The sequence below is a fragment of the Propithecus coquereli genome, unplaced genomic scaffold (genome assembly GCF_000956105.1).
Source record: "Propithecus coquereli isolate 6110/MARCELLA unplaced genomic scaffold, Pcoq_1.0 Scaffold65, whole genome shotgun sequence".
Taxonomy (NCBI): domain Eukaryota; kingdom Metazoa; phylum Chordata; class Mammalia; order Primates; family Indriidae; genus Propithecus; species Propithecus coquereli.
Genome location: NW_012152507.1, coordinates 2,270,226 through 2,290,443, shown reverse-complemented (window position 1 = coordinate 2,290,443; position 20,218 = coordinate 2,270,226). Strand labels below are relative to the sequence as shown.

Here is a 20,218-nt window from a genome sequence, read left to right as displayed (position 1 = left end):
CAATAAATTTGAGAGTTACCAACATACAGATGGCATTTAAAGTCATGAGGCTGGACAACATCACAGGGGACCATGAGTAGAAAGATGAGATCTAAGGACTGAGGCCCAGAGAACTCCAACATCAAGAGGGCTGGGAAACGCAGAACTGGCAAAGGAGTAGAAAAAAAAAAAAAAAAAAACTGAAAAGCCATTGAGGTGGGAGAAAAACAGGGAGGTGTGATGTCCTCGAATCACGTGATGCGAGTGTAACTTGGAGGAGAGAGTGACAGGCCGTGTCAATGAGGCTGCGGGGAAAGACCGAGCGTTGAGGATTGACCACTGGGCCCAGCCACACCAAGACCACTGACAACCTCACAGCAAACGCAACTGTGGGGCAACGGCCAGAGTGGAGAGAGCGCAACAGAGCAGAGCGGGAAAGAAATTTGGGACCATGAGCATACTAGCTTTTTGAAGAATTTTTGCTGTTTATGGGAGGAAAGTAGATGAAAGGGAAGGGCTGTTTCATTGTTGATAATGGTTGTGGTAGATTTGGGTTTTCTGGGTTTTTTTAAGATGAATGAAATAAGAGCATTTCACATGAAGATGAGAGGCAAACTAATGTTAACAAGAAAGAAAAAGAAGAGTTGCTTGAGCAATATCCTGGGAGCAGTGGTCCACAACCTTTTTGGCACCAAGGACCAGTTACATGGAAGACAATTTTTCCAAGGACAGGGGTGGTGGGGGAGGATGGTTTCAGGATGATTCACGTGCATTACATTTATTGTGCAGTCAAACCTGCTAATGATAATCTGTATTTGCAGCCACTCCCCAGTGCTAGCATCACCGCCTCAGCGCCACCTCAGATCATCAGGCATTAGATTCCCATAAGGAGTGCACGACCTAGATCCCTCGCATGCGCAGTTTGCGGTAGGGTTAGAGCTCCTATGAGAATCTAAAGCAGTCGCTGATCTGACAGGAGGCGGAGCTTATGCCGTGATGCCAGCAATGGGGAGTGGCTGTAAATACAGATGAAGCTTTGCTTGTCCACCGCTCACCTCCTGCTGTGCAGCCCAGTTCTTAAGAAGCCACAGACCCGTACCAGTCCACGGGCCAGGGGTTGAGGACCACAGTCCTGGAGAAGAGGAGAGAGGATGGGAAAAGTGAACAGAAACAACGAAACAGAGAGGTAGCCTTGATTAGGAACATAGACAGCTCCCATAATAACGGAGGAAAGGGAGGGTATCTGGGCACTGACGGTGGAGGTGGATGTACATAGCAGGGAAAGAGCTCTTGTTATTGCTTCTACTCCTCAACAAAATAGGACACAAAGTCATCAGGAAAGGGAGGCAGCATCAGAGGCTAAAAAAAGAGGAAAATATGAAATATTCATCAACTGGGAGAATGAAGGAACCAAGAAAACATAGCATGATTAGTGGTTAACATTAATGGCCTATTTGAGACTAGTGGTCATGTATTTGACATGATCCCAGTGAATGTGGTACAATGTGTTTCTCCAGAAAGAGAGAAGAAAGAACTGAATCTTACCTAAATTGGGGTTGTGCTAACAAGTGTAATAAAGAAGAAAAAGGGCAATGGAGTTGAGGGTATTAAAAAGAGACTGACTATGATGAGTATGAAACTTATACTAGTTAAGGAAGGAAGGAAGGGCCCAAGGCAGCTGAGGTGCTGTGGGATCAACTGATTACAGGTCTTCCTTGGGGGATCTAGCAGATTATTACTAGGAAAGAGTCAGCAGGGAAGGACAGAAGGTGGTGTCAGAAAGAGAAAGGTTTGCAATCAAGATCACCGAGGGACTGCAGCTCCTAATGACACGGTCTGAGAACGATCACAGGAGGGAATGACTACAGTGTGGTAAAGAACCAGATCACCGAAGGAGAGGAGGTCAAGGAGGCAACAAGCAGAGTGCTGAAAAGATCATCTGAAGTGACACTGAAATTACCAAGAATTATAAAAAGAGTAGAACTGGAGATTTACAGGTTGAGTACCCCACATCTAAACTGCATGGGACCAGAACTGTTTTGGGTTTTGGGATTCTTCGGATTTTGGAATATTTGCATGCACATAATGAGATATCTTGGGGATGGGACCCAAATCTAAATATGAAATTCATTTATGTTTCATATCCACCTTAGACACATAGTCTGATGGTAATTTTATACAATATGTTTAACAGTTTTGTACATGAGCCAGGCATAGTGGTGCATGCCTGTAATTCTAACACTTTGAGAGGCTGAAGGAGAAGGATCACTTGAGGCCAGGTGTTCAAGACCAGCCTGGGCAATACAGCAAGACCCTATCTCTACAAAAAATGGAAAATAAGAAAATTAGCCGGGCATGGTGGTGCACATCTGTAGTCCCAGCTACTCAGGAGGCTGAGGCAGGAGGATCGCTTGAGTCCAGGAGTTTGAGGCTACAGTGAGCTATCATGGCACCACTGCACTCCAGGGCAACAGAGACGTCATCTCTAAAAATAATATTAATAATAATAATTTTGTATATGAAATAAAGTTTTGACTGCAACCCAACACATGAGGTCAAGTGTGGAATTTTCCAATTGTGGAATCACATTGGTGCTCAAAAAGTTTTGGATTTTGGAGCATTCAGAATTCAGATTTTCAGATTAGGGATGCTTAACCTGAACCATATAAGAAGCTAAAGGCCGGGCGCAGTGGCTCACGCCTGTAATCCTAGCACTCTGGGAGGCCGAGGCGGGCGGATTGTTTCAGCTCAGGAGTTCGAGACCAGCCTGAGCAAGAGCGAGACCCCCGTCTCTACCAAAAATAGAAAGAAATTAATTGGACAGCTAAAAACATATAGAAAAAATTAGCTGGGCATGGTGGCGCATGCCTGTAGTCCCAGCTACTTGGGAGGCTGAGGCAGGAGGATTGCTTAAGCCCAGGAGTTTGAGGTTGCTGTGAGCTAGGCTGACGCCACGGCACTCACTCTAGCCAAGGCAAAAAAGTGAGACTCTGTCTCAAAAAAAAAAAAAAAAAAAAAGAAGCTAAAGATTCTAGAAGCAGTTCAAAACACAGAGAAAGGTAAGAGAAATACACGTTTAGGGAGATACACTTCGAGAGTAAAAGCATGAAAATGGACAGATACAGAAAGAGAGAAAAGACAACCACAGGAAATGACAACATTTAAGAAGCAATGGCTGAACTAGGGAGGATCAAGAGATGTGAGGAGAACCAGAACAGTTCACTATCATGGAACTCAAAGGATGGAGACTTTCAGGAGGTCGAAGGTGAACACCAAGTCAAATGCTGCTGTAGCTGACAAGCACTGTCCCCAGTTTCCTACTGGGTGTTTTTTTTTTTTTTTCAATGATCCACAGCAATTTAACTAACTCAACATGACCTGAATTTACCGTCTTCCCCCATTCTTATTTCTCCTTTGTTTCCCATCTTAGTAAATGGCACCATTTACTCGAGCCAGAAACCTTCCCCTCCTTCACCCTGCACTTCAACACCCAGTTTATCCCTGAAAGTCTCCCTCAAATCGAGACTAGCCTCCGCTAGCCTCCACTGCCCTCTCACTCCCTCCTTAAACTACTCACTCCTTTCCACTCTTGCCTCCTCTAAATCTTTCTCTATCCTGCCAGAGTGAGCTGTGAAAAACACAAATATAAATATGTCGTGCGCTGCCCTGCTTAAAACCATTTAATGGGTTAAGCTCGAAAACCTCAAGTTGAGGCCCTTGTCCCCATCTCAAACCTCCTCTCCCCCTCCCCCTGGCCTTTGCTCCAGCGATGCTGGAGGCTCCTGGGGAGCCTCTACGTCTCCGGGCCTCCACTTGTGACACTCACTCTGCCCGGCCTATGAGTCTCAGTCCCAGCTGCCTCCAAATAATCCTTCAGTTATCAATTTAGATGTCAGATCCTCCGTGTGCCTTTCTCGAACCTTCCAGACTAGATTAGGTCGCCTACCAGGAGTTCCCGGAAAGGGGCTCTGGGTCTCAGAAGTAAATTAAGAGATTTCTGCAAGAAAAAATGGGAAGCTAAAAGAGTGGGGATCTAGGCCCCCTACCCATCTTTTATAAGGTAACTCTCTTTTTTTGTTTTATATATGCATAAGTGTAAAATTTCATTTGAAAACAGGGTGTCGCTATAAAGCAGCTGGAAAACCACTAGCATAGATCACTCTCAAGGTCCTCCCTAGTTCCAAGTCTCCCTGTAAGTTACCATCCTTATATGTGAAAACAGAGGAATCCTTCGTCTGCCTTTGTGAGGGGTGGAGAGTGGTTAAAATCATAGTAAGGATCATGGCTGATAAAAAATAATTTGGTATAATCAAGGTCTCAGAGAAAATACGGAGTTAGGCCAAAAATACAAATCGCATTAAAACAATATATGAAAGTACTACAAGTAACCAGCTTTCAAAACAAATCAGATTTTCCTCACTTGCCACATTTTCTAGGAGACAACGCTGCTGACTCGCTTTCGTCAATTATTTAGGAAACATCCTAATCATACAGTAATCTGCTGAGGCCTATGGCGTAGTGGTTATGAGGCTGCGCTCTGAAGGCAGAAAGCAGGGGTTCAAATCTCAGCAATTCTACTACCTGTGTGACCTTAGGGGAACTGCTCAACCACTCTGTGCCTCAGTCTCTCATAAAATGGAAAGGATAATATCTATGTAAGAGAACCATGGTGAGGAATAAACAAGTTAAAACATGCAAGCTTTTACAACACTGGCACAGAGAAAGGACTCAAATGCTGTCCATGGGTGTGTGCACCCATACGTATGCTCAAGTTGCATGGCACAGACTAATTCTCTTCTTAAAGTCTGGAACAATTTCTTATTGGCTTGAAATTTAGCTTCTTTTACACTGACATTCTCTTTCATCTTTTCCAACCTTGGCAAATGCTTATTTAACTACTAGTCCTTTTCATGGTAGTGCCAAATTTATCATGTGCTTAAGGGCACATTTTTATGTTCAGTGTCTGGTCTTCAATTCATTTGCTGAAAAGGAAAGCACAGACCTTCCCCTTCTGCACTACCCCCAGAGACTTGGCTATCTCATCCAAGCTCACCTGAACAGAACTTTTGCTTTAAAAGCTTTTATTATACAAACACAAAATAGCCTGATCTAAAAACCATCATTGCCAAAACCAGGGCTGGCAAGGAATCACTGCCCCATTAAAAAACAAATATTCTATGAGTACCATTATTTTCCTAAGTGCTAGTGGAAGACATAGAAGTTAATGCCAGACAGGACACAGAGAGATTTCAGACAGAGGGATGGTGAGTAAGACAGAAAGCAGAGCAGAGTTCCTCAAATCCTGGTATTGCTCTATTTCCAAGGGAGACGAGTGTCTCCCCACGGTACCCCCATCACCTCTCTCAATCCTAGCACTTTAATTTGTTTTGTCTATTTCCCACATTAGAATACAAGCCTGGTGAGGGCTCTGTTTTATTATTAGGGGAATAACAACGACGACAACTGCCACTTAATGAGAACTTACTCTATATCAAACTTTGTCATATGTCCCTTCATTTAACCTTCATCATCCCTAAGAGGTCAGCAGGAACCTTCAATCCCGTGTTGTAGAGAAAAGACCTGTGGCTCAGAGGGACAAAGTGGCAGTGCTCCTCTTCGCTCCTGCCCCCCATGGCCCACCTAACCCAGCACCTCTGCCAAGGCAAGGCCGGCCTCCTGACTGTCCCCTGCCTTGTCCAGGTAGGTCCACCAGCACTCAGAGCCAAACTCTCAGAAAAGGAGATTTGATCTTGTCATTTTCCTGCTTAATTAACGGTTTCCTCTGGCTGCTTAGAATCCATTCTCCCCCTTCTTATGCATCGACCAGGCTTGGCAGGATCCGCCCAGCCCCATCTCCTACCAGCTCCACACTGGCTGGCCTCCTCTCTGCCCCATGGAAACATCTAGCATGTTCCTGCCTGTGGGCTTTTGCACTTGCTGCTTCCTCCTCCTAGAACTTGCACCTCACGCCTCCCCCTCATTTCATCTGCTTCTCCCTTCACACAGCAAAAGACAGCCACATCACAGCCCTAAGATGACATAAACTCCGCAAAGACCAAGTGGAGGTCTCTGATCGCAATTCCCAAATCCTAGGAGGAAGAGTCTGATACACTTGAGTCAAGAAAAAGTTCTTGGCCTCGATGCAGGTTGTCGTGATAGAAGCAGGGCTCTTGGGGCATCCTGCTTCCTTTTCCCTCCGTCCCACTCCCACCAACTCACATTCTACAAGTTGTTTACAAGAGAAATGCCTTGCAAACCATAAACTTTCAAGGAAATGTAAGGAAAGGGAAAGAAAGGGAAAGGGAAAGGAAAGAGGAAAGGAAGATAAAACGAGAAGAAAAGAAAAAAGAAATTAATGCCAGACAAGTGGTAACATTGACAGATAAACTTTTTTCTTCTTTTCCTTCCTCCTCTCTGGCAAAGATTCTTTGGTAACTAAATAACTGAAAGTCATACAATAAGAAAAAAATAACTGGTCTTTGACTAAACAGAGTTTGCCTAACCTCCTCCATCGCACACAGAGGACACACACTGAAAATTCCCACACATGAAAGTGAATGTTGTTCTGCATTAACAGCTACCCACCACCCCTTTTTAGCTTTGCCACCTACTTCCTCACTCTCACTCATTGTTCTCCTTGTGCCGAAGATTAGGCTGGGATCAACAGTGAAATGCTCCAAGGTAATTTTTTAAGTGACAACACTGATTAGAATGACTGTCAACTTCAGCCAAGATGAAACTATCACTCTATAGCTAAACACAGTGACCAAGACTGAACAGCTTATAATGAATACACAGCCTGGCAATGTAACAAGTTAATATTCTTTCAGGCCATGGAGATCCCAGTTGCAACTAATCTCTACTTTTTTAAAATCATTTTTCAAAATGACTCTTTCATCATGTCCAATAATTCCAGTAACTTACCGGTCAGCAGCTTCTATGTCAAAACAAAACCTTCTGTCAATGGAGTCTGTATGCCTTTTGGTACATTCTTTCAAAAAGAACACCTCTCCATCCCCCTGCAAATAATCATTTTAAACATTCTGTAAAACTATAGTATAAGCATATACACAGTGAGCCTCTCTATCTTGAGGGGTGGGAAGCCAAGGCTCAAGATTATAAGTCCCTTCTCTTTATTCTCTTTCAAACTAATTTAAACACTATTTAGAATCTAAACTCGTAATCTTTTTTTGTTATTCTCCAGTTCTTCAGGTTTTCCAGATCATACACTGATTATAATGACATTAAACAAAACCTCATCAATGTTAATTCTAAAAGGTAGATTAACAGTAGTTTCCAGATGCTAGAATATTTGTTACTCTCTTATTATACTGTTTAAAAGTGAAAATTTGTTTTTATTTTGCATTATGTTATACCATAAGTCATAGTCAATATGTGACCTTTTTTGATCTACAAAAACTGCAATTCCATATGGATCAAACTAAAAGTACACTAAGGGCCCTAGATCAGGTACTGTGATAATCTAAAGCTAAAACCATTCAATCCATGCAGTTTTTCTCTTTCCTACGTGAATCACCTTGAATTTATCTTTAATTTTTTTTAATATGGTCCCATTTATGTCACTTAAACCATCCTCTCTAAGAGCATTAAAAAGAGGTAGGAGACTAAAGACAGAAGCAGTACAGGAATTCAGGTACTCAGTAAAGAACTATAAGTTGTCTGAGTACACACTTTTAAAACACGTTAATATTTTCTAGAATATGAGGATTGCTAATATTAAATAAGCATTCAAATATATAACTATTCAAAATATCAGTTATATTCCAAAATGTAATTTTCCATTATTTGGAGGCTAAAACAGAAAGACATCACTAAGCAGAAATGTGTTAGGACTTGAATTAGCTGATAGAAAGTTGACTCAAGACTGATGTTCAATCTTAACCCCATCAGCCAGTAAGAGTGACATCCTTACCTCACTCTCTTCCCCATGACCCTTGACTTTTCACGTCTATTTCATTACTACATGAATGTTTTTATTGCAAGCTGCTTTAAATATTTTTCTGGAACAAGCAAAGTATATGTAAATAGGAGTGAACGTGGGTTAATTCTGTATTCACCGCAGCAAAACTACACCCATCTACCCAGCAAGCAAGGAATTAACCTGCTTTCCTAAAATGTGGTACCAAGTATGTTCGGTATCGGTGGGAAGAGCTTTGTCTCTAGACCATCAATTACTGTTATGAGATGCAGCTCTATTTAAGATGCATATGAAGATTACTTTTCCTACACAGCCAACTCCCTGAGGTCTTCTTGCCCTTTTGTAACTATCATGCTTTTGCTTTGCTGTTTATTTCTTTGATGGGGAATCAACTAAATGGGGAGTACCTAAGTGAGAACTTTGTAAGTCTAACTGAACAACAGTGAAATTCATCACAGATCACTCTACTTTATAATGTTCTCCGGCTGTGAATACACATGTGCAAGTGACATCAAAGGATTCTACTGTTCTCTTACCAAAAACTCCGACTGTAAAAACCTATGAATGCAACTCAGAAAACACAGAAAACTGTTCTGTTTTCTGATCAATTTTTAGAAACAAAAGAAAGCAAAGATTTTCATGCTAAAAACAAAATTTATTTATCCTTAGTAAATATAAACCATTAAAATACAAACCATTAAAGTGACACCCTCAAACATTACCTCTTATGCTATGTAGAATCAAATACTTACAAGTTTCCCCCCAGATCTGTGCTCAAATGGGATCATGTTGAACTTCTTGGCTGCTTTCCGATACATGCAGTAGTGTTTGACCCAACTGGAACCGAATGGAGCAGGCCCTTCAACAAAAAACATTTATTTCCCTCATAAATAAGCAGATATGCAGAGCTCCAAACCAATTACTAAAGAGGAAAAACTCAATAAAAGCAGCAACTAATACGGCTCACTGAAACAACCCAGCAACACGGCTGGTTCTAATAAAAGGAAAACACTAGGGAGAACAAAAAGGCCCACGGAGAGACTTGGAGAGAAAATTCTAAGACATTTTCAGCAACAGTGATTTAATGACATACTTTTAAAATAGTTTGCTAGAAAAACCAACAGTTACCTCAAACCTGAAAATCTCTTACTTGTAAGTTCTATTTTTGGTTTGTTTCTAGGTACTAAGACCTCACGAGGGTCTCAAAAGTTACATCCAATATATGTGACGGTTTGGGATTCAATTCCAGCCTCTCAAAATGATGGAATTATAGAATCACAGTGCCGAGAAGCAGCAGTTAGTCTAAAAATCCACCGAGCGCTTTAACCTCACTAATAGCGCCCTGGTAAGCAGCTGCTCTTACTGACTATGGTAAAGCTTTAGAAATGAAATATGAAGAAACATAAGACTCAACGGGGGTAAACAGTCTCTATACACACCAGAACATTCTCAGAATCCCTTTTCAATTCTTGCCAAGTCAGTAGTACCACCACCAGAGCTCTTAAAAGCCGGTGGTCTACGTCAGGGGTACCCTGGCATCTGGAATTTCACACACCAGTTAAAGTCCAATCATAACAAATGAAAGTTTAGGCCTAGCAGAGGCTGACAATTTTTTCCTTTTACCAAGTAAAGACATTTTTTTAAAAAGCAATTAGCACCTACTATTGCCATCATTTTATTTTTTTTTGAGTGTCTCACTCTGTCTCCCTGGGTAGAGTGCAGTGACATCATCCGCCATTGTAGCTCACAGCAACCTCAAACTCCTGGGCTCAAGTGATCCTCCTGCCTCAGCCTCCCTAGTAGCTGGGACTACAGGCATGTTCCATGACGCCTGCCTAATTTTTTTCTATTTTTTGTAGAGATGGCAGTCTCACTCTTGCTCAGGCTGATCTGGAACTCCTGACCTCAAGCAATCCTCTTGCCTCGGCTAGCCAGAGTGCTAGGATTAGAGGCGGAGCTACCATGCCTGGCCTAGTATCACCATAATTTCCTATATAAATAAACCTTCTACACCTAAAAAAATCAACAAAGGACCAAACTCAGGAGGGAAAAAGAGAACTCATTTAAAAGGAATGTATTTAGCTTTAGGAAAAGCCAACCACATTACTTGGGAGGGGGGGAAGAGATGAAAGGAGTTACTAGACCACAGTAAATTTTATCTCAGATCATGTTAGTCCAAAAACCGGAATTTGGGAACCACTGGTGTGTGTGTTACAAATAACTAGCATTTGTACAGCGGTCTATGGTTCACAAAAATGCAAAGATACCTCATTTAACACTGAGGAAAAAAACTTCAAGGAAGGGATGGTATATTATCTTTTTAATCTAAAGAAACTTAAGCTTAGACCAAATGCCTGAGAAATGACAAAGTCAAACCTCAGAGTATGGCCCCAAATACCAAGGTCTTTCCACTAATTAAGCCACCATCACCTCCTTACACCCACCAGATCCTACTCAACCAGCTCTGAGCACAGAGGCTAACGATGCTTTTGCACACCTGCCCAGCTCCGGCCACTAGGGGGGAGGGCGCCAACACAGACTCCAGTCACAGGCTGACAATCCCAGCATTTAGTAGGTGTATGATCTTGGGAACCTTGTTGACCTCTCGGTGCCTCCATTGCACTGACAAATGTGGTGATAACAGCACCATATACTTCACACAGTTGTTTGATGGATAAATGAGATAAGTTGTATGAAGAATTTAGCATAGTACCAGGCATACAGTAAATGAGAAAAGAATTTTGCCACTACTGTTTGTATTTTTTCCCAGTCTAGTTTCAGCCCCATTTCTCTGAAAGCCAAGAGTTAAGCAAGAGTTACGAACCTAAAAATTAAATTTTCCTGTTGATTTTCACTTGGACATACAATACGAAGAGTTCTAACATTCTCATTACTCCATCCAAGATTTTAATTTAGCTCTTTCAAATTCAATTTAAAAAACTGCGACTAAGAAGATAAAGTATGAGAAAAATGCAGAGTCTGCCATGTCATATAAATGTTCATGAGAAGACTATGAGATTCCAGATTAAATAATGGCAGATGAAAAAAGTACAACCATCCTGCTGACTGCATATAACATTCAATTCAAAGCACAGATACTACATAACTGTTCCCTGAGTACTCTCTACTACTAAATCGATCAGTCTGAAAAACCTGTAAATCAGCCACGATTACCAAATAAAATGAAAATTGTAAAGCACCCTAATTATAGTTGAGGTGGGAAGGGAGGAAAATAGTAAACATAGACATATTTCACATCCTCATCCTTTCTACTAACTAGCAATTGGGCTCTACAGTTGAAGGAGTAAACTTTAAGAGCTTAGCTGTTTAAGTAAGACCAAATTATTCAAAGCTTGAAAGAGATATGGGTCCTTAAATTTTCAAAGTAAGGACTCCCAATGCACTAGATAATTGCTAAGACAGCCACGATCCTAAAACCCCCATGAAATAAGTTAGGGTGCCACGTAGGAATATTTTTTATGGCCATCAGTAATTTTCTTGATAATTTTTATAAGAAGCAAATATCTCAGATTGTTGCGGACAGAAATGGTGTCAAGGAAGGAGAGAGAGAGATGTCTCTCCTGATCTTAAAGGAGAACCAAGGTTGTGGGAGGGGAGGGTGCGTACGTGTTTACAAATATGTGTCTGTGGGGTTGTGTTGGTGAGAAGGACAGGGTGGGGGAAAGGAGGAAAAAGTTAATACCCTCGTAGCTCTGGCTCACTTTTAATTTAGCCTTACACAGGACACTGGCTCCCTCACAAGCAAGTTCCTGAGGGCACAGTGTGGAGCAGAGTGTCAACATGTGTCTGGAGAGCAGGGTGCTCGCAGCCTGTCCTAAGCTCACTGGACCCTGTCCAGAGCACAAATGTGTTTTCTCCAAACATGCAAAATACACCTTCTAGGACAGGAGAGGGCAAAGAAGATGGTAGAAATAATTTCCCAAAATGTCACAGCAATGACAAGGAGAATAGCAGAGTTTTCAACAGTTTGGATTTTGAACCAGCCATTCAGCCACTGCTTGAGGGCCTCTTACTTTTTTCCTGCACATACAGGTAGCCTTCTGCTGTAAACTGACTTGCTCGTTTGTGGTCCTTGGGATGCTGTCTGATTTTGTTCATAAGCTCTTCCACTTCTGACCTTGTTCCTTCAAATCGATTCCGTGTCTAAAATGGATTAAAAAACACACATAAATTTTAAGTTCTGAGTTCTCTCATGTACACTTTACAGTTTCTGGATAACTGTAAACTATTTTATAAATTTCTCAAAATATCCCCATCCTTTCCAGTGTGTCTTGTTATGGAGATTCATGTTCAAAGGAAAAAAAGTAGTGGTAAAATAGCTAACAGAGGAGTAAAAGACAAAGAAACTAAAGGTCATTTACTTTTGAAGCTTTCTAACACCATGAATAATGCTATTATTTACTATAAAAATTCCTGCCTTTGGGTCTCACAGTATTACTACATCTTAGGTTAAAAAAAAAAAAAAAAAAATTAGGTCATAAAATATGTACCTGGGAAGAATCTCCTTTGCAATGACCAATTTGACTCAAGTTGTTACTATCACACTAGCAATCTGTAAGTACTCAGAATCTCAAAAAACTTAATTCTGCTTTGCAAACTATTAATAATCAATATGAGTGTCAGTGTACATAGGTCATGGTAATTGTGCTTGAAAATGACATTTCTTCCCTGAAGAAAGAAGTGGAGGAGAAACTCTGCTATAAATAATGTCTTTGACATCTGAAGAGACAAATCACATTTCCAAAACCCAGGGGACTTGGTTTGCCAATATCTGTCAAACGGCCACACCGTAATAAACCCGCGTGCAATGTGAAGTGACAAAATCACCAAGGCGACTGTGATGAGTCAGCACCACCGAGTTCCTGGACATTTCTTTCATCCACGCTGAAAAATAATTGTGTTAATACTGAGAAACTGCTGATGTGAAACTACGGAGGAGCTGAGATAGAAAATTATCACCGAAATTTCTTCTCTCTCCTCCCTACAATAAAAGGAGTTATCAAGGGTCCTAAGAGCAGAAAAATGACAGAATGGTACATTTTTTTTCCAGTGGGATGGAGAGTCTGATAAATGTAGGTTGTAAAAGGAGAAATCTATCTGCAGAGGTTTATTTTAAACACAAACTAAGCGCTAAAAAAAAAAAAAAAAAGAATCTGTTTATGTACTCTAAGCAAAGAATTGATCAGTTTATAGGTAGTTTCCTGTCTTCTTCCTATCTCTCATGTCTCCAGGGTTTCATGTCCATCTTTATACTGATTTCACACTGATTTTATTCCCTTCCTTAGTCATTTTGCTAAGTCATTTCCAACCCTCACTTCTCATGTGTATTATACATACATGCACATATACGTGTGTATGATGTATATATGTATGTATAGATGCCATCACGTGTGCACACTTCTATTTAAGCCAATGAGTTGTATCCAGTAATCCCATTATTTATGTTTATGCTCAAATTGTCCCAGATTTGAGCAGCAGGAGCCCTATTCAGGCTGATTTCTATATCTTTTGACCTGTCGCCTTAATTCTTTGAGCAATTCCTTTCTTTCTGGTCCAATAAGGTTACCCAGGTTCTTCTTAGACTTCCCCTGTCCTAATCCTGGAATCTGCCATTTCTCCAAAGGAACCCTTGTTCCTTTTAGTGGATGGCAGTATTTATTACAGAAACCAAAATCTGGGCATAGTGTATTCATAGCTAAGGGGCTGTCATTGCTTCTCAGGCTTCTCAGCAGACAGACTTAGAAAATATATGTACATATCATACACATACATACACTTAAACACAGAAACACATATTACTACTTCTGTAGCTATTTATGTATTTTAAAACCCATGACTTCCTACTGATAAATCTACTTCCACTCTAATACTTCAGGTTTCTTTCTAGCCTATCCCTTTCCAAATATGTGAATTTCTTCTCAGTGAGAAACCTGGCTCCCATCATCTTCAACATATTTGCTATTTGTTCAATTAACACAGCTGCTCGATGTAACCAATCTCCCAGACATTCCAGAAGCCTCTTCCGCATGTCACCTCTGTGCTCCCCAATATCGCATCTTCCCTGCTGCAGACACCTCCATGAAGTACTTCTCCCTCACTGCCCTGCTTACCCAGAACCTTATGTCTCTGCACTGGGAAGGGAAAGGCTTAGCTACTTTTTTTTTCCAAATTTATCATTTTTAGGTAAATTATGAATTGAAGTAAAAATCACAGTTTTTAAACACTAATGGGAATGGCTAGAACCTGGCAATTTCCAATTCTAAATTCCAGGTACATTTGAAGATATCCTCTAATTACAATAATGTTAGAAAGTAAATGTTACAATAGGTAACATCTGAGCACTTACACTGTGACTGGCTGTACTGAAAACACCTGTAGTTCTTTAATTCTCACAATAACCCACGGGGCAGGTCATTGGCTGACGCTACCCAATGCCAAAAAAAGACCACTGCTGTCTTGTTTTCCTTCCTTTCCTTCTGTGTTTCAGTAAATAAACATTTCCAAACAAACCAACTTTAAATTTAGCCTAATACTTTTATTATTTTAAATCTGATTAGAATAGAAAGTATCTTTTTAAATTTTTTTTCAGAGTGTAAGAACGAATCCATATCATGATAAAACAGAGAGGAGGACACAAACAGTCCTATGGGAGGAACAAAAAGTATAAACAAAATAAAAAGTAACCATAAACCCACCCCTCAGGAAAAAAACCACTGTCATATTTTGATGTAATCACTTCCAATCTCTTTTATTAAAAAAAGAAAGCAAGCTTATTGTTTTGGTATTCTACTTTCCTCATAACACTGTAACAAAAATATTTTTCCCATATTCTTAAATGCTTCTTAGACATTCTTCATCACTTCTGGGATGAATCCTAAAATTTCTCATGTTATATTTCCTTCTAGGAAGAATTCTATTCTAGTCTCCCCTTCCCCATATTCTTCTGAGGATAGAGATCACAGAAGTCCAAAATTAGTTTCTTAAAATATTCTTTAATTTTGATGTAATTTCCATTCTTCTGGAAAATCTATTTTCTAAAACCCATCTTGCTACTTTCTTGCTTTCCGCTTATTACTCTAGATTATAGAAAATGGATGAAGAGTGAATCTCTCAAAAAAAAAAAAAGTCTAGCCATTTTTACAATAAAATAGATGCAATCAGATGGGAGGAAAAGGTTGTTTTCACTTTTAAGTAACTTTTACCTTTTTTCTGATTATAAAGTATTTTTGCTACTTAATTTTTTTTACTATAATAAAATACTGAAAAGTTGATCAAAATTATCTGTAATAACACAGAGACAGTTAATTCTAAGATTTGGTTTTAACATTTGAGTATTTCCTTAAACACATAAATACCTGTAGCACAAATAATAACATATAACTGGGATTTTTTTCAACAATATGAAAAACATTTTAGCCAACATTTTCTCCTTATTATAATAAAAACTGACATCATCAGGGAATGAGATGAATGGCCAAGAAATGAGTAAATTACAGTATCATTGAGATACAGCAGATGATAAAGAATGAGTGACATGTTCAAAGATGCCAGTATTTCAGAAGAGAAAAGAATTAGATAAAAGCAAAAATGAAAAGCAAAGATAACACCTAAATCAGGTGTTTTCGGTATTGAAGGTGAGGCAGAGAGAAAGAATAGACTCTACTTCCGAGAGCTGCACCAGTGACCTCAGAAACAGCCAGAATAAAAACGAGACAGGAATATTTAGAGAATAGGCACAGGATTTAGGGCAATTTACTAATGACCATCTTTAAGTTCCAGAGGATACAGAAAAAGGTTTTTTTTCCCCAGTAAGCTGTGATTTACCCATTTATCTACAGAAAATGAATGCTGTTGTCAATTGTGTAAGTTCTTAATGTATTAAGGATATTAACCAGGCCATTTTGTGAACCATTTCAAATGATAGCTTATCTTGAAGATTTGCATGTAAGATTTCATTACTGAGTACTGCTCATTCTTATTTAAATACTTAGTCTCTTTGAAATGATTTTGGTTTATGTAAGGTAACTAGATCCCCTCTTCCCCCAGGTGTGTTATAAATGTACTTCCACGTCATTAAGCAAGCTGTGCAGGGACAGTTTTGATAAAGGCCCCAAAGACTTTTATGTATCCCCATACCTCACCCCAGAGGCTCAAGGCAAGGCTGGCTTCAGGGACATGTAGCCTGCAAGGTCACACAGGCCCTGTGCTCAGAAGTCTCCTGCTTGGGTTAATGCTCTATCATCTATCTCTTAATTAATTTTCAGTAAGAGGCCCTACTTTTTCATTTCACATTGGTCCCACAAATTACATATACAGTGCTGCCTGAAGGTTCTCATCCAGGCCTTCCCTACCCTTGACAGGCAAGGTCCAGACAGAAAAAGTGTAATTCCACAATCTCCACTAATTGTAATTCCAATTAGTGGAGAAAGAGAAAAAAAAAAATCAGGATTATAATGCAATCATCTAAGCTATCTAATGTTCTTTTTACAAAACTATGTTCTGCTGCCTGCAAAAATATTTTGAAAAATCACATCATTAAATATTCTACTACCTACAGGGTCAATTTTGAGGTGACAAGGATTAATCTACACGTATACATTTTGAATTTTTAATTTTGTTACATTATGGTCATATCATGTATTTTATAATTCTCTTCACTGATCTTGGGGCCACAGCAGCAGGAAAAGAAAATATCTATTCAAGGATTCTATTATCAGTAGCGCAGCTGAATATCTGATCTACTAATAGAAGTTGACACGTAAATTACAAAAACAGGAGATTTTTATCATCCCAATATGGATATAAATGTTTTGTATAGGGAACTACCAAAAAAAAAAAAAAAACACCTCGGAAATCAAACCTGCACAAAAGGCATTCATCCTCAACTAACTTTGCATAAAACTAAGGACAGGCAGCAAACACCAGAGATTCCCGTCCATCCACCTGTGTAAGCTGTGAGTTTGTCACAAAGCTATCACACTGGATTTCTAACAAAGCCTCAAATTATACCAAACGTACCCTGACTAGCTTTTCAAGGAGGACACTTCTGAGACCACCTGATGCGCTGGGAGGAAAACCATCTCCCACCTGAATAAAATTATATGTAGCATACTGCTTAATAGATAAAATTTTTCCCTTTATCCAACACCTGATAGAAAGAGTACATTTTCCAAAGGAAAATGATGAAGACCAAGGGCAACTATGAACAGCACTGCATGAGTGAACATGCACAAAATGTAGGGAAGAAATTCCACTTGAACAATAAGCCTACCTGGAATAAAAATCAAGACGCACAGTTAACTGGGAAGAAATCTGGTTCATTATAATTTAAATATCTTAAATCTAAAGTGGGAGCTCTTTTTTCTGTTTGATACATAGCTAATTTAGAGTTAACAAAGCTGATCCTTAGAACTGTCCCAAAAAGTGCAGGAAAAGCCGCCAGGTGGCAGAATTTCCTGAGCGGCGGGAAAGCAGTTTGTTACTCCAAGAATTGACCAGAAGGTGGCAACATATCCTCAGCTTCTCAGCACCAACAGCTCAGCTTGGTCTTAGTTTGAGGCTTTTCACACGCCAAATAAATGAAAAATACACATTTCAAACATCTGTTTTATACCACAAAGCTTTCATTTCCTTACATTCTGAATGTTGATCTGTAGTTCCATTTTGTAGTGATTGAAGTCTTTGGCAAGTTCATGGCCCTGATGATAGAAAGTAAACATCCCCTGAAAAAATGAAAGCATCTAAAACAAAGGAGAAAAAGAGACATTAGCGCACAAAAAAAAAACCTCTCGGGAAAAAAAGAATCACATAAACAGCCAAGTTTTTCCCTCTCATCTCACTGTTATCCCACTGATGTAAAGTAATTAAAAAGAAGTCACTAGCATTCAAATAAATCCAAGTGCATAGTATTTATTAATTGGTCTTTTTGAAAAACAATGCTTTTTCTTAAATATCAGGGCAATTAGTCAATTTTTATAGCATGCTCTATAGGAAAAAATGGAATTCTAAGTCACCCATTTGTCCCCTTTAGTCAAGAGAATCCCAATATTCATTTGTCACTAAAACCTTACCACTGTAGGTTGATACAATCTATAAGAAAGTAAAATCACAGAATCAAAGAGCTCAAGACATCCAGTGGAGTGCGACCTCTCTGTCTGGTTGACAAAGATGTTCAGTGACTTGCCCAGGGCAGACACAGGCCTGTCATTAAATTCTTCCTTTTCTCCCAACTCCCAACCTGCCCCTCTTAATCACAGGGCAGCTGCTTCTGCCCCACATGTAAGTAAATCTAAAGTGAGCAGAAGTGATTTGGGGAGAAACTTAAGGAAATCCTGAAGTTCATTTTCTTCAGAATGTCACAAAGAATAATGGTTAGGAATTTGGGATTCTGATATCAAATGCTGAGTAGGGTCAGTTCCCAGCTTTAGCAATGGCTTGTTGGAGACCTTGGGTGAATTACTGAAACTTTCTCTATGTTATTTCCTTATTTGCTAAGTGGGATAATAAAAATACCTCCTCATTGAGTTAGCATGTTAAATGAATGAGTACAGTACGATATTTAGAACAATGATTTGAGCACTGAGCATTGTAAATGCCCAATAAATGCAGGCCATTATTATTTCACATAAAAAAAAAGCTTTAAGGAGGTTTAATTTTTCTCTAATTGATTTAGATTAATTCTATTACTCCAACTAAACCATAGCTTCATGAATGCTAATTTTTAATTAATTACTTGGTTATTCTTTTGTTTCTAAAAATCATACAATGGGTAGATTGTATAAGATATGAATTACATCTCCATAAAGCTTTTTAAGAAAAGAATAGCACGTAAAAGTCTAGATTAAAATTAAAATGAATCTTGAGAACCATGAAATCCAGTGTTTGTCAATTTTTTTGCTAAAATCCACATTATGAAATATCCTTTATATTTTGATAAGATATATTCATATATATGCCCATATATAAATATATAAATAACCAAAGCTGTTAAAAACATCTATATAATTACAAACAAAAATCATGTGCTTCTCATGTAAGTATAAAGAAATGCTAAAGTAACTCACAAAACTGTTTCAAATGTTACACACACTGGTTCTCAGATTGCCATAAGCATTGTAAAAGTGGTGTTAGAAATCATATTACAAATAACTGTTTAAAGTACCAAACTTTAAATTGGTATACTTGTTTTAGAAACAAACTTGAGTAAAGATTATCCCATAAACAACCCCCTTTCACTCATAGTCTAATATAAATTCTTTCAGAGGGTGGAGCTACAACCAAGATGACAGAAATTGCACCTGGTTGCAGTCCTTGAGATCAAGTAGCAACAGGAATAACACTCATTACGTGTCGCTGTGCAAATACGGTTGAGAACCAGACTTAGAGGCAATGCCTTGACTTCGTGGCTATCTGTGTCTGCCCTTTTCAATTTATGTCTTGCTTCATGTTTATGCACTACAGCCTCTAAGAACCATTTATTAGATCTAGGAAGAAAAATATTTCTATTATATCACTAAAGTGTGCTAGCCAACAACTTGATAGAATACTCACAGGTTCCACAAACTCAAACTTCTTTCTCTCTTGGATTTCCTGAAGCTTACATACATATTCGAGAGACAGTTCATAAAAGTGTTGCCGGTTTTGTTCCACTTGGATATCTGCCTATGTTAAAATAATTGAGGTTAGTCAAACTGGAGGTATTGAGAAGTGAAACTCTACACCAGAGGTCGGCAAAATACAGTCCTCGGGCCAAATATGTCATGTGGCCTGTTTCTGGTAAATAAAGTTGTATTGGAACATAGTCATGCCTATTCATTTATTTATTGTCTGTGGCTACTTTGCCGCTACAACAGCAGAATTGAACAATTGCAACAGGGACCGATGATCCACAAAAGTCTATCATATTCTTTGCAGAAAAAGTTTGCTGACCCCATCTCTGTAAGCTGAGCTTGACCCCCAAAGATTGAAGATCAAGCAGGCTCTCCCCACAACCATGACTGACACCCAACGTGGATGAATCACATACATAGAATCACAATCACACAAACATCATTTCCATGAACACATCCTCTAAGAACAAAATCTGCCTGGGAGAGATGGTTGGAGAAATGCCAGTCGCTGCAGACGTAGGGAGTGATGGCAGCAGGTGGGGAAGCAGCCACCATGGCAGCATCTCAAGAACCTGGCTCTCAAAGGCGGGCCAGGGCTGGCCGCCCATCTGCGGGCAGTCACAGCCCTCACAACGTCTGATACCCTGGGACTGAAGGGGCACCAGCTGGT

General features: G+C 39.5%; 1 protein-coding gene across 1 annotated transcript in view; it reads right to left on the bottom strand.

The window, feature by feature from the left end:
- The window catches only part of ARHGAP10 (Rho GTPase activating protein 10), a 285,825-nt gene that overhangs the window by 159,897 nt on the left and 105,710 nt on the right, over positions 1 to 20,218 (bottom strand). Inside the window, exons 6-10 of the mRNA XM_012660012.1 lie at positions 19,490 to 19,600; positions 17,575 to 17,679; positions 11,953 to 12,082; positions 8,671 to 8,777; positions 6,904 to 6,998 (exon numbers count right to left, since the gene is read on the bottom strand). Coding sequence (XP_012515466.1) covers positions 6,904 to 6,998; positions 8,671 to 8,777; positions 11,953 to 12,082; positions 17,575 to 17,679; positions 19,490 to 19,600 — 548 coding nt within the window. The remainder of the gene's footprint in view (positions 1 to 6,903; positions 6,999 to 8,670; positions 8,778 to 11,952; positions 12,083 to 17,574; positions 17,680 to 19,489; positions 19,601 to 20,218) is intronic.